The sequence below is a fragment of the Salvelinus fontinalis genome, chromosome 26 (genome assembly GCF_029448725.1).
Source record: "Salvelinus fontinalis isolate EN_2023a chromosome 26, ASM2944872v1, whole genome shotgun sequence".
Taxonomy (NCBI): Eukaryota; Metazoa; Chordata; class Actinopteri; order Salmoniformes; family Salmonidae; genus Salvelinus; species Salvelinus fontinalis.
Window position 1 is genome coordinate 37,158,876 of NC_074690.1, and position 24,895 is coordinate 37,183,770.

Here is a 24,895-nt window from a genome sequence, read left to right on the forward strand (position 1 = left end):
GGGTCTGTGTTAGTACTGGCTGAGGCTGGCTGTACTGGGTCTGTGTTAGTATTTGCTGAAGCCGGCTGTACTGGGTCTGTGTTAGTTCTGGCTGAAGCCGGCTGTACTGGGTCTGTGTTAGTACTGGCTGAAGCTGGATGTGGATCAACGGAGTCTGTGCTTGTACTGGCTGATGATCCAGCATCTCCTCTACTGACAACTTAAGCATAGCAACTGTAAATTATAGATAACAATACTATTATTAATTTCATCAGCTGCATCAGGCCCATTCAAACTGGCTACCCAAGATTTCCTTTTTATACATTTTCAAATATAAAATACTATATATATTCTATGGCTTGGCTGAATACTTGATGGTTATTATTTACTGAGGGAAGTGCATCCATATTGCCCAGTACGCCCAGCGAATCAACATTTTAAATTCAATATATAAATCAATAGTCAATGTCTATCCATTGCTTTCCATCTTGCATTAGTCCAGAGTTGTAACTAAACCTTGATTGAGAGACTAGATAATCATTGCCTTGTTTTAAAATGATGTGCGACTATGAGGAGTGCTATCACACCCATATATTGTCTGGACTGGTCCCCACAGAGGTTGCTGCTGGAAAGCGCATGACACAGTTATCTTTTCCGAGCTGCAGTTTATAAACACCATTACCCGTTGGCGTTTATCAAAAGTAATGAATAGTTGTATTTCACTCTCACTTTTGTCAGGCATAAAGTCACAGAACACAGCCCTTGAAATGGCTGGCAAGTGAGACACAGACAGACCAAGAGATGCACTGCCCAGCTAGGTTAGCAAGACAAACAGACTAGAGGGAGATGCACTGCAAGCTAGCACATCAACTTAACGTTACTGTTATTTGCTTACATCAAACTTGGAGAGGAGAGAACACAAGTTTACCTGATTGCTGTTCCTACAATTCACTCTGTGTTTTTTTTTCTCTTTTCCTGACCAGAAGGATAGTTCTGCTTCACCCCAATGGTGGAACAAACTCCCTCACGACGCCAGGACAGCGGAGTCAATCACCACCTTCCGGAGACACCTGAAACCCCACCTCTTCAAGGAATACCTAGGATAAAGCAATCCTTCTGCCCCCCCCCCCCCCCCCCTTAAAATGATCTAGATGCACTATTGTAAAGTGGCTGTTCCACTGGATGTCATAAGGTGAATGCACCAATTTGTAAGTCGCTCTGGATAAGAGCGTCTGCTAAATGACTTAAATGTAATGTAAATGTAAATGTAATCCTCTCATCGAAGTAGTAAACATTGACACCCACTTTGACACGAGGGGGAGGCGGGGCCCTTGCGTAATTTGCACAACTTGCGTATAGGGCCGCCCGGCTCTGCCCAACAGACAGCTCCAGTCCTGACCACTCACCAATGTTCCCAGACAGCAACCTCAGCCTAAGTCAAGTTGCTCAACCAGCACTGGAAACTGGAAACTTACCAGCTCCAGTGAACTCAAAGATTGCCACACAATATCTGAGCTGTGTCCTTAAAAACTTGTGCCAAAGTTCCAATTTCAGTATTCATTGGTGGGGATATTTAAAACCAACCTAAATCTGGTCTTAGCAGTTATGTGGTTGGTTATGGCATGGATTTTGACAACGGAAGCACAACCTTTCCAACCGTGATGCACAGTGCCCATATGTACATGGAACAAGAGAGATGTGTTTTTTTGTGCCTGTAAAAATTGAAAACAAATGTTTTTTTCCCCCATTTTGTTTCATTTCATTAAAAACCAAGCGTAGCTTCCCCTCCTCTCAATGAAGGCAGTTTTTTTTGGTCAAGCCCAATCCATTTGCCAAGTAGTCAAAACTATAGACCATAAAGTGTTTAGCTCATGATACCGCTTTGAAGTAAATCTTAATTACCAAAGCTTTATTAAAAGATCAAGTTCGACAGCAGCCAAACATCCCCTTTTTATCTATGTAGGCTATTACGTTATTGTAGCCAGCTTCTGTTTTTATTTTGGATGTGCGTAAAAACTTCCATGTAGGCCACAAGTGTCAAACTCATTCCACCAAGGTCCCAAGTGTCTGCTGGTTTTCGCTCCTCCCTTGTACTTGATTGATGAATTAAGGTCAGTAAATATTAAGGAACTCCCCTCACCTCATTGTGTAGGGCTTAATTGAAAGGAAAAGCCAAAAAACCCACAGACACTAGGCCCTCCATGGAATTAGTTTGACACTCCTGATGTAGACTATATGCCCATCATGGAACAAGATATGAGATAATCTGGTGACACTGGTATTTGGAAACATTGAAGTTATTTTCCTGTAACAATTGCTTGTTTTCCGTTTAACTTGAAAAAACAATTACAACACAAAAAAAACAATTACAACACTGTTGACTGTCAACACTTCAAACATATTGAGGAGCAAACACTGCATGTTTTCTTTTTGCTTTTGCTACCACTCTTTACTGTAGCCTAAGCAATTTAATAGAGTGTAGTATCAATCCACAATGGACTAGGATGAGAATATTCCGTGCCCCCAGCCAAATTGGAGTTGATGACAATGCAAAGACTGTCAATAACCTACAGAACTTGAGACAAAAACATTCATTATTAAGCCATGGAAAGCCTTGATTGGCCAGTGAGTGGCCAAGTCCTCCTCACACCTACAACTTGTTTATTCATCAAAACCCAGCGCTTTTGCACCACCGCCAGCTATTGCGCTCATAATAATGGATGTGAAATTAGCAAAAATATTTCTGACACACCTGGACCTATAGCGCTACCACCAGTGCTTAGATTTACCATTGCGTTTGGTTTGTTAAAATAGAGCCCTATAAGTCATTAACCAATCACAGCCCTCAATTAGGATTGCACATTCAGCCAATCACCAGCAGAAGGAGTTCCCTTTGAATCCATTTTCCCATTCACTGTGTTGGTGGTGCTCATAAAATGTATCATACCTTCAAAATTAGCCTAGAGCCAGCTCTGGACATTTGATGTACTTGTAGAGTATATTGTTCCAAACAATGTCTTGAAATTAACACAAAAAAAGTTGTACATTTGAAATATTAATATTTTGAATGTTGAATAAATGAATGTGAAAAAAAAATCTGAATCAGGACATACTCCATATGTTAGAGCCCACTATAAGGAGTATAATGACACCAAGATGTTGTCTGTATCATGTACGGTTCACAGATCATAGGGTCTTACAGGAAGCATGTATAGGTCTAAAAAGGGCCCAAAATGTCCACTTTCATCATGATTTCCTAAAAAATGGTGACACAATATATATTTATACCAGGGGAGAACTACTGACCCTGTCTTTGAAGTTAAGGTTGCTGAAGGCTGAGCGGTACTGCAGGTATCGTTAGTGGAAAACAGGATCCCCCATTATGGTGAATGGAAAAATTGCAATCTTCGTGGTCAATCTTCGTGTAAAAAAATAAATATATATATATATATATTGTAATGAAACAGCAGGGAGCAGGTCTCGAACCCTCAACCTTCTAGCCCGAAGTCCGGCGAGCTACCGACTGTGCTGCAAAAGCATGCTCGTGTGGCATAATCGATTTCCGCGCTTATAAACTCAGGGTTGTTACAATATAGTCAAAGACAATCATGGTTCCAATAGTTTCTTGTAATACACCAGATGTATGTTCTTGAACAGATTCTTAAAAAATTGCACACCGATGAAGTTATAAGGATAATTTAGTTGCTAATGGCAACCTGCAGTACCTCAGTCGGCCTTCAACTTGAGTTATTCAATGAGACGGGGCAACACTGAACTAGCCTGCAACGTCACTTCCTGGTGTAGCTCAAACGAAGCATGTCATGTCTTCATGAGACGCAATCTTAACCAATTTAATTAGTCTTCAATGCGCTATTGGCTGCAGTCCAAACGCAAAGTAGACAGCCCTCGGCCCTTGAATTACGTTTTTCATTGTCACATCCGAGTGTACTTCAAATGTCCCTTGCTCAAGCGAGGGAGAGTGATGATCGGAGAGGCAACCTAAAGCTATTAACGTAGCTAGCTATCACTCCTGTCATCTAGGCAGCTACAGTTACCCATAGCTGGCTAGCTAGTTTTATAGTTTTGGTAATTTATTCCAATACATTTCAGAATTACACAAAATATGTTTATGAAGCTAGCTACGTTGTATAGGCTCCTTCTTATGAGACTAAGCCTATTTGAGTGTCATTCTCATTTTCCAACTCTAAAATCAATGTCATCTATATATTTTCTTTAGCAAGCTAGTGTCATAATTATGTCTCACATGCTGAAAATGCAGCCGTGTTGATTAAATTTGACATTTCGTGGCCACCAGAGTTTGACACGTGACTACAGTTTGCATTAAACTGTGGGTCATATCAACCCCACAAGTTATCAAAGTTCTTCACTCGCTAACTCGAGGGCCGAGGGGGCGACGTTTGTGAATTGGACCTCCACTTAATTAAGTTGGCAATCAAACTGCATCCAGTTTCGACGGGGATCCCCCCGAGGGAAAGTGGCTAGGGCGACGGCTGAGGGGGTAAAATTAACTTGTTTGGACTGCAGCCATTAAGTCTTCAAATAGGAATGAATGGTGTCACGTGATCGATGGCTTTGTCCATTCATTATATACAGTCATTGATTTCTACTCTTACCCAACTCTTTCCCAGGAAAAAGGAGGAAAATTCAGTGGGATGTTCAAAAGATCCTCTAAACCAGCAGAACACTCAGTGCCTGTGCAGGTGATAATGATGTCAACATATTAAACTATTACAATGTATCTACATCTTGATTTGATGAAGTCTGACTGTATTGACTTAACATACATCCTATTGATAGGATAATTTGTCTGTAAACACTGAGCTCTCAGCCAGCAATGTCAGCCTTGACAACAGCAAGGTATGTATGAGGCTGGGGGAGACTTTCATCACTGCTCATTGATCAATGGGCAAAATGATCAACTTGCCTCCTACTTTTTTTTCAGGAGAAAGGAGGGATGTTCAACGGAATTTTAAAGAAGTCTCCCAAGCCCTCCCAAGATATAACACATGCTCAGGTGTGTGTCCATGTCTCAAGGCTTAAAAATCCTTCTTTAACCTGACTCCTCCCCTTCATCTACACTGATTTGAAGTGGATTTAACAAGTGACATCAATAAGGGATCATAGCTTTCACCTGGATTCACCTGGTCAGTCTGTGTCATGGAAAGGTGTCCTTAATGTTTTGTACACTCAGTGTATATTTTCTTAACTGATGTTTCAGTAATTGGAGGATATTTTATGAAAAATGTTTTTATACCACAAGTATATGTATTTTTAGAACACATGTACTGTTTACTGTGTCTCAGGATCATTTGTCAACAGACAGTGAGCTTTCATCCAGGCGAGGCAGCAATGACAGTCTCGTTGTCAACATCAACACTAAGGTTAGTCTTCAGTTAACAGATTCCTCATTTGACTATTTCCAATGGCATACAGTAGGATCACCACAAACCTGCCTTTATTTTGCAGGAGAAGGGAGGAGTGTTCAGTGGAATGTTTAGAAAATCCCCCAAGCCCCTGGGGGATAGGACACATTCTCAGGTGAGTGTGATGTCTCTTCAGAGGTATAGTTTACCTAACAGAAACAGTAAACAACCTTGTAACGGAACAGTCGTTTTTCACATGGCAACATTGATAGTCACAGATAAATCTAAAATGCATATTGTCATCTTTGTGTCTTTTAGGGTAATCTGGATGACCTATCTACTCACAGTGATCTCTCAGCCAGCACTGACAGTCTCTCGGAAAAGACCTCGAAGGCGAGTCTTACCCATAAACTTAGCATAGTCCTCATTTTACTTTTATGATTTCTGCTTAACGTTGATTTATACTATTTGCTTGTACCTGTACTAATTCTCTGTATAATTATTTGACTCAGTTAGTCCATTACTATATGTAGGGTGTCCACCCACTCTATCCAGAGTCGGTGAAAACGAGCTTTGATGAAATTTTACTTCCTTATATTATAAAATACATTTTACCAAGACAAATATGCTCAGTGCTCCGTTGACATTTCACTGAGATACACTTGTTTTTGTGAGAAGCTTTTCATATTAATTTTGCATTACTATGAAAAGCGTATACTAAAATATGAAAATACCACATGTCATCTCTCAAAATTGATATCTATTTTATCTCTATATTGTTTTATGCCCTGCGGATTCAAGAAGACAGATTACGAGTTTAACTGGAAAGTAATGTGATCGGATTATAATAAACCAATGACTGTTCATCTGGGTAAGGGGGTGGCTCTAGACCATCCTATCAGGGCTGTGTATGTAAATATCTTCAAATTTGTTTCCTGACGCCCACACGATCAAAACTGAGCATTTCTAGGGCCAAAGGAGGCTCAGGGAAATAAAATATTGCAAATATATTTTGGAATTATTTTCATTAAATAAACACATACAGTTATTTATTAGACATAGTGCATTCTGAAAGTATTCAGACCCCTTCAATTTTTCCACATTTTGTTTCATTACAGCCTTGATAATATATTATTTTCATCAATCTTCAGACAATACCCCATAATGACGAAGCAAAAACAGTTTTTTTATCAATTTTAGCAAATTTATGAAAAATAATTTAACTGAACTATCACATATTTCTGTTTAAAATTTTTAATAAATGTTACAAATATTTCTAAAAACCTGTTTTTGCTTTGTCGTTATGGGAAAAAGTTAAGGGGTCTGAATACTTTCCGAATACTTTTTATTTAAAAAGAAAATTACAAAAACTGCTTTGTGGTTTTAACTTTAGCTGACATAAAGCTGTGAAATGTTCATTATTTTTGACCTGTTTTTTTCTGTCCTCCATTGAGTTAGTCACCCTAATTTTGGCCATCCTACAAGGGTAAAAACTCCAATAACTTTTCAATGAATTATGATAACGACATGAGGTTTGGACCATTGGTTTTCTTAGAGGATTATCTACACATTGGTCAAAATATACATTTTTGATTGGACACCCTACTATATGAAAAGGACAACTAAACAATATCACCCAGTAGGCTTTAACTCCTCCAGATGCTTTTGATGTTGATGAGTGATGACATTTTATACTTTATTGCAGGATAAGGAAAGGGATGAAGACCTTTCAGACTCTAGGGAGAAACTCACCTTTTCTGACAAACACTTTGAAGACAAGCAGTTGAGGATTTTGGTGGGGTTTATTTTTGTACTATTTTTGGTACCCTTTATTCTTCAATTGGGAACTTCAGTCCTCAAAACGTACTTAGTATTTATTTTTCATATAACAACCTTGGTGTTCAGGTCAAGTCTAAGGTACTTGTTCTCTCTCTGCGTGTGTCAGGACGAACTTTCTACAAACAATGATCCCTCAACAATGCAGTTTAAAAAAATACGGATAAGAAGGAGAAATAAAAGTAACAAGTAATTAAAGAGCAGCAGTAAAATAACAATAGCAAGACTATATACAGGGGGATACCGGTACAGAGTCAATGTGCGGGGGCACAGGTTAGTTGAGGTAATATGTACATGTCGGTAGAGTTATTAAAGTGACTATGCATAGATGATAACAACAGAGAGTAGCAGCGGTGTAAAAGAGGGGGAGAGGGGGTCAATGCAAATAGTCTGGGTAGCCATTTGATTAGATGTTCAGGAGTCTTATGTCTTGGGGGTAGAAGCTGTTTAGAAGCCTCTTGGACCTAGACTTGGCGCTCCGGTACCGCTTGCAGTGCGGAAGCAGAGAGAACAGTCTATGACTAGGGTGGCTGGAGTCTTGACAATTTTTAGGGCCTTCCTCTGACACCACCTGTTATAGAGGTCCTGGAAGGCAGGAAGCTTGGCCCCAGTGATGTACTGAGCCGTACACACTACCCTCTGTAGTGCCTTACGGTCAGAGACCGAGCAATTTCCGTACTAGGCAGTGATGCAACCAGTCAGGATGCCCTCGATGGTGTAGCTGTAGAACCTTTTGAGGATCTGAGTACCCATGCCAAATCTTTTCAGTCTCCTGAGGGGGAATAAGTTTTGTCGTGCCCTCTTCACGACTGTCTTGGTGTGCTTGGAACATGTTAGTTTGTTGGTGATGTGGACACCAAGGAACTTGAAGCTCTCAACCTGCTCCACGACAGCCCTGTCGATGAGAATGGGGGCATGCTCGGTCCACTGGCACCATACGCCCACGTCTCTGACCTCCTCCCTATAGGCTGTTGCGTCGTTGTCGGTGATCTGGCCTGCCACTGTTGCGTCATCGGCAAACTTAATGGTGTTGGAGTCGTGCCTGGGCATTCAGTCATGAGTGAACAGGGAGTACAGGAGGGGACTGAGCACGCACCCCTGAGGGGCCCCTGTGTTGAGGATCAGCGTGGCGGATGTGTTGTTACCGACCCTTACCACCTGGGGGCTGTCTTTCAGGATGTCCAGGATCCAGTTGCAGAGGGAGGTGTTTAGTCCCAGGGTCCTTAGCTTAGTGATGAGCTTTGGGGGCACTATGGTGTTGAACACTGAGCTGTAGTCAATGAATATCATTCTCACATAGGTGTTCCTTTTGTCCAGGTGGGAAAGGGCAGCTGTGCTTCCCTTTGTAGTCTGTAATGGTTTGCAAGCCCTGCCACATCCGACGAGCGTCGGAGCCGGTGTAGTACGATTCGATCTTTGCCTGTTTTATGGCTATTCAATCTTCTTTTGTTTTAGGGTGGCATAATGGGGAAGTTGTTCAGGAATCCATTTAACTCCTCAACTCAGGTAATCCATTACTGTATCAAAATTACTAGACTGTATGACCAAGTAGGCTTTCACTCTTCTTTATGCTTCAAGTAATGGTATTGATGATGATTGATAACATTCCTTCTTCAATCGCAGGATAAGGAGAGGACTGAAGACACATCAAGATCAAGGGACAAACTAACGTCATCTGATAAACATTCCAATGCCAAAGATGTAAGCATTTTAGTAGAATGTCTTTCAGCACTCTTCAACTCTACAAAATGGAATCTCAATGCTGAATATATACTATTACTTACCTTTGATAGAGTATATTTTTAATATGGCAACATAAACATAAAAAAACATTTAAAAAACGGAGGTTGTTACATAATTTATACGACACGCACATTCCCACCAGTCTTTGCTTCTCTCCAACTCCCACAAAAAGACAGGACCAGAACAGTGAGTGACTGTGTGTGTCTTTGTCAGGTCAAAAGCAATCTTATCCAGAGAGATAGGAAGGAAGGAACTGAAATGCCAGCAGTTGCACCTAGACCCACTGAAGAGGTAGGCAGACAGATCAAACTGCTCCTCCTCACCTTATGTCTATTTTTATATCTCTGCTAAGGTTGTCTGTCACTTCTCCTCAACAGGAGCTGAAGGGTACAGCCTTACACGACCGACTGAAGAAGAGAGAGATGGGCGACAATCAGGTGCAGTTTACACCAGTCATGTTAATTTGTTGATGTATGTGTAATAACATCTATATGTAGCGTACCCGTATTTCTGTAAATTAATGCACAGGTTAGAGTGACTATATTTGTCCTTCTAGCTAATTCAGGCTAACAGGAATATGATCCCGAGAGAGAGGACAGGGAAAACTGCTGGAACTCCAGAGGTTCCTCCCAGACTCACAGAAGAGGTAGGCTTGGAGAATTCTGACTGATCAAGATTGATATTCATATCTAAATTATCTGTATCTATCAGTTGTCCTGTGTAATGGTGGCTCATAGGCTGCGTTTAGACAGGCAGCCCAATTCTGATATTTTTTTCACTAATTGCCATTGGTCTTTTGACCATTCAGTTCTGAGGGTAGGTCTGATGTGAAAAGATCTGATTTGATTGGTCAAAAGTAGATCAGAATTGGGTTGCCTGTCTAAATGCAGCAGTACAGGAGGATTTTGTTTTCTGATTCCAGGAGATTAACATACCAGCCAGACTTGGTCAGCAAAAAATTCAAAAAGACAATCAGGCACACACACACACACACACACACACACACACACACACACACACACACACACACACACACACACACACACACACACACACACACACACACACACACACACACACACACACACACACACACACACACACACACAAGTACCCTTGTGGGAACCTACAATTTATTTCCATTCAAAATCCTATTTTCCTTAACCCCTAAACCTAACCTTAACCGCTAACCCTAACTCCTCATCCTAACCCTAACTCCTAACTCTAACTGTGATGAGGCTGCCTTTCAATGGCCTCATCACCATTTTAAAATGGTGATGAAGTTCATATTATCTCAAATGCTTAAGTATATACATGTGTGGTTTGGATAAAGTGCACTAGTCCATTGCCATGCATACCGTACTTATCCACTAGTTTAGGTGTGCCTGACCTTAATTGTTTTTTAACGAGTTGATTGCTCCAGTTGAGTGCTTAGTTCACCCATGCTTTCAGTCTCCCTGAATATAGTAGTTTTAATCATATTCTATTTAATGTAGCTCTGTCTTTGAAACTAAAATGTAGTTGACAAAATATGGTAATTTAAACGAATGAATGCAATTAACTTAAATCATGTTTTCCATAGTATTTCCCGGTCTAATTAACCAAGTAACATTCAACTAATTAAATGTACAGTACATTCGGGTTGGTTAATCATTAAGGGCAACGTTTGTGCTAATGTGTAAATGCTGTCCTTTTCTTATCAACTTGGAGTTGAACACCATTTTACAATATGCTCCATAGCAGTTTGTTTGTTGCGTCCTGTATGTACAGTCAGTTGAGTTGAGCTGTTCTGGTAGACTCTCTTTAGTCCCAGTAAGGGGGAGAGTAAGGCTCTGCTTAGAGCTAGAAAAGGGGTCAAGCCCTAGTTATGCTGCTTAGCATTTAGGCCTTGTTTTTGCTGCAGTAGGAACCCTATTGAGGGGCTGAGCTTTAGACTCGCCGTCATCTGTCATTTTTGTGAGTTTTCGTATCCTGAATGTTGCTGCTATGGACAACTGTTTGTCAAGTCAAACCACGTTTCCTAAAATCCTTCATCTGCATTAAATAAAGTACTCTTTTTCTACCACCATGGCTCCTCCTCATTCCCACCTATCACCTCCCTTGGCTACTCTGTGTCCACTATTCTACACTAACCCTCACCCTAATTGTAAACCTGAACCTAACCCCTAAGCCTAAAATAGACTTTGTCCTCGTGGAAACCTGGGAAATGTCCCCACAAGGGAGAAATTCTTGTTTTACTATCTTTGTGGGGATTTCCGGTACCCACGAAGATATTAATACAAGCCCACAAGTGAAGCACACACAGAGACACACACGTCACACACACGTCACACACACACACACACTCTTACTCTGTCATATTTTCTGTAATATGATTTTGCCTGACAATCTATCGGAATGACATTTGTTTGTTGGTTATTTCAGGACCAATCTGATGGTCCTAAAGAGGGTGAATCTCTCCTCACTGGGGAAAAAGAGAGAGAAGACAAGGACGGAGAGGTGGTGGTTAAGCCTACGGATAGCACAGCTTCCACTAGACCAGTGTTCCTTACTGTGGCCATGCAATCATGCAAATATCAGGGTTTCGCTTGAATTTAGTTCGTTATTATTCCATTACAAAATGCTGGTATTTTCTAGATTTTCTCATAATGTTTCTCACTTCCCTTTACTTTCCCTTTGAATTAATGTATAATTTTTTATTCTATTGTTCTTAGGCCAAGATGAAAAAACCTAGGCGACACAATCCGTTCATGCCACGCGGTGCAGGAGGCAAGGTAACATGTAAATTATGTTTACATATTGTGTACACTACGTTTCACTTCCTCCAGGTGTTAACCATAGTTTGTGTCTGGGTTTACAATATGTACAGTGCCTTCAGAAAGTATTCAAACCCCTTTACCTTTTTTTTACGTTACAGCCTTATTCTAAAATGGATTAAATAAATAAAAATCCTCAGCAATCTACACACAATACCACATAATGACAAAGTGAAAACAGGTTTTTAGAAATGTTTGCAAATGTATTAGAAATTAAAAACATAAAAACCTTATTTACATAAGTATTCAGACCCTTTCCTTTGAGACTCGAAATTGAGCTCAGGTGCATCCTGTTTACATTGATCATCCTTGAGATGTTTCTACCACTTGATTGGAGTCCACCTGTGGTAAATTATATTGATTGGACATGATTTGGAAAGAAACACACCTGTCTATATAAGGTCCCACAGTTGACAGTGCATGTCAGTGCAAAAACCAAGCCATGAGGTCGAAGGAATTGTCCGTAGAGCTGCAAGACAGGATTGTGTCGAGGCACAGATCTGGAGAAGGGTAGCAAAACGTTTCTGCAGCATTGAATGTCCCCAAGAACACAGTGGCCTTATCATTCTTAAATGGAAGAAGTTTTGAACCACCAGGACTCTTCCTAGAGCTGGCAGCCCGGCCAAACTGAGCAATCTGGGGAGAAGGGACTTGGTCAGGGAGGTGACCAAGAACCTGATGGTCACTCTGACAGAGCTCCAGAGTTCCTCTGTGGAGATTAGAGAACCTTCCAGAAGGACAACCATCTCTGGGGCACTCCACCAATCAGGTCTTTATGGTGGAGTGGCCAGACGGAAGCCACTCCTCGGTAAAAGGCACATGACAGCCCGCTTGGAGCTTACCAAAAGGCACCTAAAGACTCTCAGACCACGAGGAACAAGATTCTCTGGTCTGATGAAACAAGATTTAACTTTTTGGCCTGAATGCCAAGCGTCACGTCTGGAGGAAATCTGGCAGCATCCCTACGGTGAAGCATGGCGGTGGCAGCATCATGCTGTGGGGGATGTTTTTCAGTGGCAGGGACTGGAAGACTAGTCAGTATCAAGGCAAAGATGAATGGAGCAAAGTACAGAGAGATCCTTGATAGAAACCTGCTCCAGAGCTCTCAGGACCTCAGACTGGGGCGAAGGTTCACCTTCCAACAGGACAACGACCTTAAGCACACAGCCAAGACAATGCAGGAGGGGCTTTGGGACAAGTCTCTGAATGTCATTGATTGGCCCAGCCAGAGCCTGGACTTAAACCTGATCGAACATCGCTAGAGAGACCTGAAAATAGCTGTGCAGCGACGCTCCCCATCCAACCTGACAGAGCTTGAGAGGATCTGCAGAGAGAAATGGGAGAAACTCCCCAAATACAGGTGTGCCAAGTTCGTAGTGTCATACCCAAAAGGACTCGAGGCTGTAATCGCTGCCTAAGGTGCTTCATCAAAGTACTGAGTTAAGGGTCTGAATACTTATGTACATTTTTTATAAATTAGCAAAAATGTCTAAAAACCTGTTTTTGCTTTGTCATTATAGGGTATTGTGTGTGGATTGATGAGGGGGGAAAATAACTAAATCCATTTTAGAATAAGGCTGTAACGTAACAAAATGTGAGAAAAGTGAAGGGGTATGTTTGGTTGCGTTGTGGGAAAACTGTATAATACTGTAGAGTAAAAGTTTTTATATTTGATTACATTTGAAACAGCGCCACTTGCCCCCCTAAGTGCATTTCTTATAGTTTTTGTTTTGAGGAAATGAGCATCCAGCATCATTGTAAAACATCTACTACATTCTTTGCTGTTCTATCGCGCGTGCAATGATGTCCGAGGAAAAAATTAAAGTTTGTTGTTTGAGGTAACGTCTTTGTTGTTGTAATATAGCAAACGTACGTGGCAGTTTCACTGCTATGGATTCCACCTTTTAACAGAGTGTCTGTTTCAGGGTAAAGCCATGCCGAAGCAGGTTGAAACCCAGCCGGGAGCTACAGGCAGTGACTCAAAAGAGGTAACTCTACTCCATGATCCTCCTTCTAACACTGTTCTTCCACATACCGGTACCGTTATAATGGATACCTAGGTTTTGTTTTTGTATCTGAAGGCTTGACTGTCACGGCTGGCAGACTGAAAAGTGGTCCAGGATTGCAAAATGGCCGTCACATTGGCTGATCCATTAGATGACTAGGTTCTTTTTCTAGCCCTTTGACTCCTATCTAAGAACATTATGTTCAAGTGTTTTTTTTCTTTCCTGTTCTTTTTCTTTCTTTCTCTACCTACCAAACTGCCACCCACACCACCACTCCCAGATTGTTGTGCCCATTCCTTTCCACTGCGGATTAGATTAGATTGCTATGTGCCCAAACTTGTTCCCTTGCTTCCTTGTTCTTTGAACCCAGGAAGATTTGAATGTCCCACTTCTGCAAAACAGCAGAGCTAATATGTGCCATTTCTCTCTTTCTGTCTGTAATCTGAAATTGTCCAAACATTTTCTATTTTCATTTTTGGCCTGTGATTATGATCTCTGTATCGTACTCCTGTATCCCTCGTTACAATGTTGCTACTCTGGCATGACAAACATTGTTTTGCCACGACATATTCTGTTTCTCTACTGTGTTAAATGTATAGACAGACCTACAGGACATAACAGCATGTATTCATCACCCCCCTTCCTATCTCAGAATGACGGTGGAAATAAATCTTTATTCGACCAATTGGAGGAATTCCGTGTTAATCCGGCAGAGCCAGAGGAGCAGGTTGGTTGCTGTAAACAATGCTAAATAATGTCAATCTGTACTCTTAAGATTACTTTTCAAACTTGGTTTCCTCTCACTAACTGCTAACTGCCATCGAGTTTTGCATTTGATTCAAATAGATTTTTGATTGAAAAGTAGGAGTTTCTAAAGTGGTGATTCAAAGCTGACTTAGAGAAATGTCTCTCAGCAGGATATGGATGGCCTGATGGACTGGTGGGGCACAGTGGAGCGTGAGTCCCACACACACGTCCCTTACTCTCGTCAGCCCTGTCACCTCAACAGCCGCTCTAATCCCCTCCCACCTTATTACACACACACACACACACACACACACACACACACACACACACACACACACACACACACACACACACACACACACACACACACACACACACACACACACTTCATCCAAATGATGCCATTTTTATTTTGCTACAGAGTGGGAAGACATGCCTCAAGATGATGACTTGACTGAAAAAGAGGAGGCCAAGTAAGTGATGCTATAGTTGGGTCTCACTTTGTGTACAGGCACACACACGTACAGAAGAGCCTTGTTATAAAGCCCCTGGGTAAACAGGTAATTCACACTATAGTAAGCATTGATGATGGTTATATGAACTCGTTTTCCAGGGCGTTTGCAGTGACAGCTGAGAAGGTGCAGAAAGGTATCCGTGTGTTCAACAAGCTGTTCTCAGAGCGTGCAGAGAGCCTGTGGCAGCACGTCATTGACCTGAACAGCATCGCAGATGCCCTCGACTGCTTCAACAAGAAGACCAAGATCGCCCAAATCACTGGCGGCTCCACCAGCGCTGTAGGAGGCGTGTGTACCATTGTAGGCCTCGCCCTGGCCCCTGTCACCATGGGAACCTCTCTAATCGTCACAGCGGTGGGACTGAGCGTGGCCACAGCGGGTGGCCTAACCTCAGCCGGAGCTGGACTCTCCAACACGGTCAACAACTCCATGGACCGTAAGAAGGTGGAGGCCATCGTGACGGACTACCAGAAGAAGATGACCGACATCAACAAGTGCATGCTGTTCATCAAGCAAGGGATTGAGAGCCTGCGCAGGTTCGATCTGCTGAAGATGAAAAAGCACGCGTACAACCGTGACTTCCCGGGCCTCAACAACATCTATGAGGACGGTGCCATGGCTGGGAAGGCCATCCTCATCAACGCCAACGAGATCATGCGTGTGGTGCAGATAGCCAACGTGGCTGGCAGCACTGCGGCCAGAGCTGTCCAGATTGCCAGCATGGCCACCGGAGTGCTCACCGGCCTCTTTGTGGGCATGGACATCTACTTTGTGGCCAAGGACTCCAAGGAGCTGAAGAAGGGAGCCAAGTCTGAGTTTGCTGCCAAGATCAGGGAGGTGGCGACCCAGCTGCATGATGGACTGGTGGAGCTTAATGGCATACGGGTTGAGCTGCAGTCCACAGATCCAGACAACACCAATGGCACCAACACCCCAGACAGTACCAATAATCGGAAAAAGCTGGACAGTGATGACGATACAGACAATTATAAAACTTCTGACAGCAAAAGCATTGTTAATAACAGCAATACTGCAGATAAGTCATAAGACCAGCAAAGCCTAAACTATACTTCATTCCAACCCATCTACAACTACACAAACTATCCTGTCAGCATTAAAACGACTAGAAGCCGGAACTCTGAGGATATGATTCATATGTCTCTCTTTGATGGCACAAGCACCAATGCCTGAAACTTTTGTTTTACATAGACGGTGCATAGGCAGGTGAAAAGATGACATCACCAGTCACCACTGGCTAGGGTGAAGAATTATTATTAAAACTGTAATATCTGGGGAAATTATATGTTGTACGACAAGCCCATCTCCACATTTTGTAATTGTAGATGTGTGCATTGAGCCTGCCTTGACAACATTATCTACAGTACGTTATGAAAAGTAAGGGTTGTGAGCTAAAGCAATTTGTTCGTGGAGGCAGGAAACTGTTCAGAGATGAGGTTACAAAAATGTTAAAAATACATTCTCAACGACATTATTGAAGGAATCATGCGAACATCTTTTCCTCAGAGCCAAATGTAAAAGCCAAACATAATATTTTCAAATTCAGTCAAATACGTATTTTGATGGTTTAGATTATTCATAGGCTATGTATTTACAGTATGAAGGGTAGGGGTTTAGTCACTATTTGAATCCTGTAACGATTGTCCTCCTCCTCTTCGTCTGAAGAGGAGGAGTATGGATTGTACCAAAACGCAGCATTGTGATACGACATAATGAATTTATTAAATTAAAGACGAACCACGAAGAACACTTGAATAACTTACAAAATTAAAGTAGACAGACCTGAACTAGAGAACTTACATATACACGAAGAACGCACAAACAGGTACAGACTACAGAAATGAACGAACAAACGAAACAGTCCCGTGTGGTGCACATACACAGACACGGAAGACAACCACCCACAAACAAACAGTGTGAACAGCCTACCTTTATATGGTTCTCAATCAGAGGAAAAGTCAAACACCTGTCTCTGATTGAGAACCATATAAGGCTAATTACAAATGACCTAAACATAGAAACACAAAACATAGAATGCCCACCCCAACTCACGTCCTGACCAACTAAACACATACAAAAATAACAGAAAACAGGTCAGGAACGTGACAAATCCTATGAGTATTGCTTGTTACATTGCTTTGTTTTATTTTTAGGTTGGTAGGGGAATATTAGTTCATATTGAAACATTCAGGTTTTTATTAAGTCTAATTTGTATTTTAGATTAGGAATGTATGTTCTATTACTGTTGAGTGCCTTCCTCATTTATATGATGCCTTTCAAGCACTTTAGGATTATTCTATTTCCCTGTCTCGGGTTAAAACTATAATTTTGATATCATGGATGGTCAGTCCTTGCATCTTTAGCTCCGTCTATGGATTTGAGAGTGGTTACATATGTCCAGGCTCCTCTCTCAGCTTTAACCAAAACAGAGGCAGGGTGGCCAATTTGTTATTGTTTCATATAAGGATTCTAGCTTTAATTCTATGAATTTTTTGGGTACTTTTTCATTGGTCAACTTAAGTAGTTTTTTTGTATTTATTTAAAGATATATGAAATGTAATAAGTTGCCAATAAACTTTGAAATGAATATTAACATACAGTTCTTTGAATTCCATGAACAGGTTTGCAGACATTTCCTTCTTTCTGCCAGTGCTGCTGTGTCAATAGGCCTTTGATATTGTATTTGTTCGACAAATAGCTGAGCTCCTTTGTCAAATTGACCTCCATAGTAATGTTTGCTGTGGCAAGGTGGTAGGCCGTGTGTATGTGCTGCACTTGAAAGGCAAAGGTAAGCGGTTGATTTAGTGGCTGCAGGGAAGGGGCAAAGGCAAGTGTGTTGTTTTCTTTCTGCTTCTGAAAATCTAAAATAAGGCCACAGTCCACAGTAGAGGTCGACAGATTAATCGGCATGACCGATTACTTATGGCCGATTTCAAGTTTTCATAACAATCGGTAATCTGCATTTTTGGATGCCGATTATGGCAGATTACATTGCATTCCACGAGGAAACTGCGTGACAGGCTGACCACCTGTTACGTGAGTGCAGTAAGGAGCCAAGGTAAATTGCTAGCTAGCATTAAACTTATCTTATAAAAAAACAATCAATCATCACATAATCACTAGTTAACTACACATGGTTGGTATTACTAGGTTAACTAGCTTGTCCTGTGTTGCATAGAATCAATGCGGTGCCTGTAAATTTATCACAAAATCACAGCCTACTTCGCCAAACGGGTGAAGATTTAACAAAAGCGCATTTGTGAAAAAAGCACAATCATTGCACAAACGTTCCTACCCGTAAACATCAGTGCTTTTCTTAAAATCAATACACAGAAGTATACATTTTTTTAACCTGGATATTTAGTTAAAATAAATTGTTAGCAGGCAATATTAACTAGGGAAATTGTGTCACTTCTCTTGCGTTCATTGCATGCAGACTTAGAGTATATGCAAAAGTTTGGGCTGCCTGGCTCGTTGCGAACTAATTTGCCAGAATTTGACATTATTATGACATACAGTTGAAGTCGGAAGTTTACATACACTTAAATTGGAGTCATTAAAACTCGTTTTTCAACCACTCCACACATTTCTTGTTAACAAACAAGTCGGTTAGGACATCTGCTTTGTGCATGACACAAGTCATTTTTCCAACAATTGTTTACAGGCAGATTATTTCAATTATAATTCACTGTATCACAATTCCAGTAGGTTTACATACACTAAGTTGACTGTGGCTATAAACAGCTTGGAAAATTCCAGAAAATGATGTCATGGCTTTAGAAGCATTAGATAGGCTAATTTACATAATTTAGGTCAATTGTACCACTGGATGTATTTCAAGGCCTATCTTCCAACTCAGTGCCTCTTTGCTTGACATCATGGGAAAATCAAAAGAAATCAGCCAAGACCTCAGAAAAAAATGGTATACAAGTCTAGTTCATCCTTGGGAGCAATTTCCAAACACCTGAAGGTACCACGTTCATCTGTACAAACAATAGTACGTAAGTATAAACACCATGGGACCACGCAGCCGTCATACTGCTCAGGAAGGAGATGCATTCTGTCTCCTAGACTTCGGTGCTTAAAGTGCAAATCAATCCCAGAACAACAGCAAAGGACCTTATGAAGATGCTGGAGGAAACGGGTACAAGAGTATCTATATCCACAGTAAAAAGAGTCCTATATCAACATAACCTGAAAGGCCCCTCAGCAAGGAAGAAGCCACTGCTCCAAAACCGTCATAAAAAAGCCAGACTATGGTTTGCAACTGTACATGGGGACAAAGATCGTACTTTTTGGAGAAATGTCCACTGGTCTGATGAAATATATAACTGTTTGGCCATAATGACCATGGTTATGTTTGGAGGAAAAAGGGGGCGGCTTGCAAGTGAAGAACACCATCCCAACCATGAAGCACGGGGGTGGCAGTATCATGTTGTTGGGGTGCTTTGCTGCAGGAGGGACTGGTGCACTTCACAAAGTAGATGGCATCATGAGGTAGGAAAATTATGTGGATATATTGAAGCAACATTTCAAGTCATCAGTCAGGAAGTTATAGCTTGGTCGCAAATGGGTCTTCCAAATGGACAATGACCCCAAGCATACATCCAGAGTTGTGGGAAAATGGCTTATGGACAACAAAGTCAAGGTAATGGATTGGCCATCACAAAGCCCTGACCTCAATAGAAAATGTGTGGGCAGAACTGAAAAAGCATGTGCGAGCAAGGCCTACAAACCTGACTCAGTTACACCAGCTCTGTCAGGAGGAATGGGCCAAAATTCACCCAACTTCTTGTGGGAAGCTTGTGGAAGGCTACTCGAAACATTTGACTCAAGTTAAACTATTTAAAGGCAATGCTACCAAATATGAATTGAGTGTATGTAGACATCTGACCCAGTGGAAATGTAATGAAAGAAATAAAAGCTGAAATAAATAATTCTCAACTATTATTCTGACATTTCACATTCTTAAAATAAAGTGGTGATCCTAACTGACCTAAAACAGGGAATTTTTACTAGGATTACATGTCAGGAATTGTGAAAACGGAGTTTAAATGTATTTGGCTATGGTGTATGTAAACTTCCGACTTCAACTGTAACATTGAAGGTTGTGCAATATAACAGCTATATTTAGACTTAGGGTTGCCACCCGTTCGATAAAATACAGAAAGGTTCCGTATTTCACTGAAAGAATAAACGTTTTGTTTTTCGAAATGATAGTTTCCGGATTTGACCATATTATTGACCAAAGGCTCGTATTTCTGTGTTTAATATATTATAATTAAGTCTATGATTTGATATTTGATAGAGCAGTCTGTCTGAGCGGTGATAGGCAGCAGCATGCTCGTAAGCATTCATTCAAACTTTACTGCGTTTGCAAGCAGCTCTTGGCAATGCTTGAGTCACAGCGCTGTTTATGACTTCAAGTCTATCAACTCCTGAGATTAGGCTGGCTGCCTATTAGAACATCCAATAGTCAAAGGTATATGAAATACAAATGGTATAGCGAGAAATAGTCGACAAGTTATAATTCCTATTATAACTACAACCTTAAACGTCTTAATAACTGGGAATATTGAACCACCAGCTTTCAAATGTTCTGAGCAAGGAACTTAAACGTTAGCTTTTTTACATGGCACATATTGCACTTTTACTTTCTTCTCCAACACTGTGCTTTTGCACTATTTAAACCAAATTGAGCATGTTTCATTATTTATTTGAGACTAAATAGATTTTATTCATGTATTATATTAAGTTAAAATAAAAGTGTTCATTGTTCATTCAGTACTGTTGTAATTTTCATTATTACAAATATATATATATTTAAATCGACAGATTATTCGGTATCAGCTATTTTTGGTCCTCCAATTATCGGTATCGGCATTAAAATCATAATCGGTTGACCTCTAGTCCACAGACCTATGTTTTACAGAACATTGGGTCATATGTACAGCAAAGTTTCTATGGCAGCATCCTCATCACCACTGACCTGGACACTGCTGGACTACAGTGCCTTCGGGAAAATATTCAGATGCCTTGACTATTTCCACATTTTGTTAGATTACAGTCTTATTCTAAAATTGATAAAATCGTTTTTCTTCATTAATACACACACAATACCCCATAATGACAAAGCAAAAACAGGTTTTTAGAAATATTTTTGTTTGTTGAAATATCACATTTAAATAAGTATTCAGACCCTTTACTCTGTACTGTGTTAAAGCACCTTTGGCAGCGATTACAGCCTAGAGTCTTCTTGGCTATGACGCTTGGCACACCTGTATTTGGCGAGTTTCTCCCATTCTTCTCTCAGATCCTCTCAAGGTCTGTCAGGTTGGATGGGGAGCATTGCTGCACAGCTATTTTCAGGTCTCTCCAGAGATGTTAGATCGGGTTCAAGTCCGGGCTCTGGCTGGGCTATTCAAGGACATTCAGAGACTTGTCCCGAAGCCACTGCTGCGTTGTCTTGGCTGGGGGCTTAGGGTTGTTGTCTTGTTGGAAGGTGAACCTTCGCCCCAGTCTGAGGTCCTGAGCGCACTGGAGCAGGTTTCTATCAAGGATCTCTCTGTACTTTGCTTCATTCATCTTTCCCTCGATCATGACTAGTCTTCCCCGTGACTGCCGCTGAAAAACTTCCCACACAGCATGATGCTGCCACCACCATGCTTCACAGTAGGTATGGTACCAGGTTTCCTCCAGACGTGACGCTTGACATTCAGGCCAAAGAGGTTAATGTTGGTTTAATCAGACCAGAGAATCTTGTTTCGGCCAGCTCTAGGAAGAGTCTTGGTGGTTCCAAACTTCTTCCATTTAAGAATGATGGAGGCCACTGTGTTCTTGAGGACCTTCAATGCTGCAGAAATGTTTTGGTACCCTTCTCCAGATCTGTGCCTCGACATAATCCTGTCTCGCAGCTCTACAGACAATTCCTGTGGGACCTTATGAAGACAGGTGTGTGCCTTTCCAAATCATGTCCAATCAAGTGAATTTACCACAGGTGTACTCCAATCAAGTTGCAGAAACATCTCAAGGATGATCAATGGAAACAGGATGCACCTGAGCTGAATTTCAAGTCTCATAGCAAAGGGTCTGAATACATATGTAAATAAGGTATTTAAGTTTTTTATCTTTTATAAATTTGCAACAATTTCTAAAAACCTGTTTTCGCTTCGTCATTATGTGGTATAGTCTGTAGATTGCTGAGGACTTTTATTTTTTATCCATTTTAGAATAAGGATGTAAGATAACAAAATGTGGAAAAAGTCAAGGGGTCTGAATACTTTCCGAAGGTAATGTATGGGCTCACTGGTTTGCCAACAATACTAGCATTTGATTTCCATTTTCCCAGATGGTCTCTCATCTTGGTACCAACTATTCCCAGCCTTTGAATCTAGCCAAAAAAAGTGAGCAGGATGTTTCAACTGCTGTCAATTTACACTTGTGCTTTTAATCTTGTCTATTAAAATCTCATCTATTTATTCCTGATAAGACCTTTCTTATTGCCAATGTATTTTTGAGGCATAACGCATTGTGTAGATGGCAGACAGTGAAACTGCAGTTATGAGTCAGACTCACATAGGAAACCTAGCTCCTCTGTTACACTGGTCCACAGGTGACCAGGTAACCACGCCCCATTCCCCAGCCTGGTCTCATAGACTACACGTAACATAGTAAATCTGACACTAATTAGTATGATATGTTACGTTTGGTATGGTTACAGTGAAGGAATACTCTCCTATTTTACTTGTCTGTGACCCACTGAAAACCTTTACCGGTCAGAGGAATAAGGCAACCTCACACGCTATTGCCTAACAGGGGTATGAACATGGAAATGGTCTGAAAGGTACAGAGAATGGGAGATAATGAATATATATGGATGCAATAAATACAACAGGATAACTATACATGTAATAACATGGATATAAACAGTGCAAAGGAATGGAATAGAATATGAGGATGGCTAATGTCACAGGAAGGCCATAAAGATCATCAAGGACAACAACCACCCGAGCCACTGCCTGTTCACCCCGCTATCATCCAGAAGGCGAGGTCAGTACAGGTGCATCAAAGCAGGGACCGAGAGACTGAAAAACAGCTTCTTCCTCAAGGCCATCAGACTGTTAAACAGACACCACTGACATTTAGTGGCCGCTGCTAACATACTGACTCAACTCCAGCCACTTTAATAATGGGAATTGATGGAAATGTATGTAAAAATGTATCACTAGCCACTTTAAACAATGCCACTTAATATAATGTTTACATACCCTACATTACTCAACTCATATGTATATGTTAATACTGTACTCTATATCATCTACTGCATCTTGCCATCTTTATGTAATACATGTATCACTAGCCACTTTAAACTATGCCACTTTATGTTTATATACCCTACATTACTCATCTCATATGTATATACTGTACTCTATACCATCTACTGCATTTTGCCTATGCCGTTCTGTACCATCACTCATTCATATATCTTTATGTACATATTCTTTATCCCTATACACTTGTGTGTATAAGGTAGTAGTTGTGGAATTGTTAGGTTAGATTACTCGTTGGTTATTACTGCATTGTCGGAACTAGAAGCACAAGCATTTCGCTACACTCGCATTAACATCTGCTAACCATGTGTGTGACAAATAAAATTTGATTTGATCATAATAATGTCTGAAACGGAGCAAATGGAATGGCATCAAACACATGGAACCCATGTGTTTGATGTATTTGATACCATTCCACTTATTCCACAACCACAAGCCCGTCCTGCCAAATGAAAGTGCCACCAGCCTCCCGTGTCTCAAAATGCAAATTCGTAACATATTGAATGAATTTCAATTCGTAACATATTATATGAATTGTAATTGGTAATATCTCATATGACATGGTTGATGGACTTTCAAAAATTAATAGCCACCATATGAAACGCAATGTATAATACTAAATGGAGGGTTACAGATTTACGTTTACTACGTTACGTCTACCCCTGACTTCATGTTGCAGCAGCCAGCCCAACCCAGTCCCAGGTGAATTGGGACCGCAAGGCACTGAGGTAAGAAAGACAAAAAGGTCAGTTTCGTGTCTCACACCCTCATCACCAGAGAGGAACAACAAAGAAAGCGTTTTGACAAGTTTTGAACTGGGATCCCTCTTCACTGGATAGGGACCCTTTCCTGTCTGTAAGTCACTTCTAAAATAATCAAATGTGCAGTGGTGTAAAGTACTTAAGTATAAATACCTTAAAGTACTACTTAAGTCGTTTTTTGGAGTAACTGTACTTTACTATTTACATTTACTCCACTGCATTCCTAAATATGTACATTTTACTCCAATACCGTTTCCCTGACACCCAAACCTACATGTTACATTTCGAATGCTCAGGCAGGACAGCAATACGGTCTAATTCACACACCTACCAAGATACCGTGTTGTCATCCCCACTGACTGATATGGCGTAATCATTAAACACAAATACTGAGTTTGTAAATTATGGCTGAGTGTTAGAGTTTGCCCCTCTGTCTGTCTGTAAAAAAAAGAAAAATGAAATCATGCTGGCTGGTTTGCTTAATTAATATAAGTAATGTGATGTATAGCATTTACTTTCACTTGGAACTTTTACTCAAGTGTGAGAATTGAGTACTTTTTCGACCACTGTACTTAAGTACATTTAAAACCAGATACTTTTACTCAAGTAGGCTGGTATTTTACTGGGTGACTCCTTTCTACTTGAGTCATTTTCTATTACGATATCTTTACTTTTAAGTATGACAATTTAGTATTTTTTCAACCACTGCAAATACGCTATAGTATTAAGCAAAGGACTGGCTTGTTTTTCAAAGCTAGAT

At 40.8% G+C, this 24,895-nt stretch overlaps 1 protein-coding gene across 2 annotated transcripts; it reads left to right on the forward strand.

Moving 5' to 3' along the window:
- Positions 1-6,666: 6,666 nt before the first annotated feature.
- Positions 6,667-17,613, forward strand: LOC129824244 (apolipoprotein L5-like). Of its 2 annotated transcripts, none has more exons than XM_055883722.1 (12): positions 6,667-8,705; positions 8,823-8,900; positions 9,156-9,233; positions 9,320-9,379; positions 9,499-9,588; positions 11,367-11,441; positions 11,657-11,716; positions 13,684-13,746; positions 14,417-14,491; positions 14,679-14,721; positions 14,933-14,984; positions 15,125-17,613. In XM_055883722.1, exons 1-12 carry the CDS (start codon positions 8,664-8,666, stop codon positions 16,071-16,073), a joined length of 1,665 nt encoding a protein of 554 aa, XP_055739697.1. In that variant the 5' UTR covers positions 6,667-8,663; the 3' UTR covers positions 16,074-17,613. The 2 variants fall into 2 exon arrangements, with proteins under 2 accessions (XP_055739697.1, XP_055739698.1); XM_055883723.1 differs by having other exon boundaries at positions 14,682-14,721.
- The last annotated feature ends 7,282 nt before the right edge of the window (positions 17,614-24,895 follow it).

Coding starts and splice junctions, on each gene's coding strand:
- LOC129824244 (XM_055883722.1), top strand. CDS start 8,664: ATGGGGAAGTTGTTCAGGAATCCATTTAACTCCTCAACTCAG. Junction 9,234..9,319: donor CACCTAGACCCACTGAAGAG/GTAGGCAGACAG, acceptor TCTCCTCAACAG/GAGCTGAAGGGTACAGCCTT. Junction 14,492..14,678: donor CGGCAGAGCCAGAGGAGCAG/GTTGGTTGCTGT, acceptor AATGTCTCTCAG/CAGGATATGGATGGCCTGAT.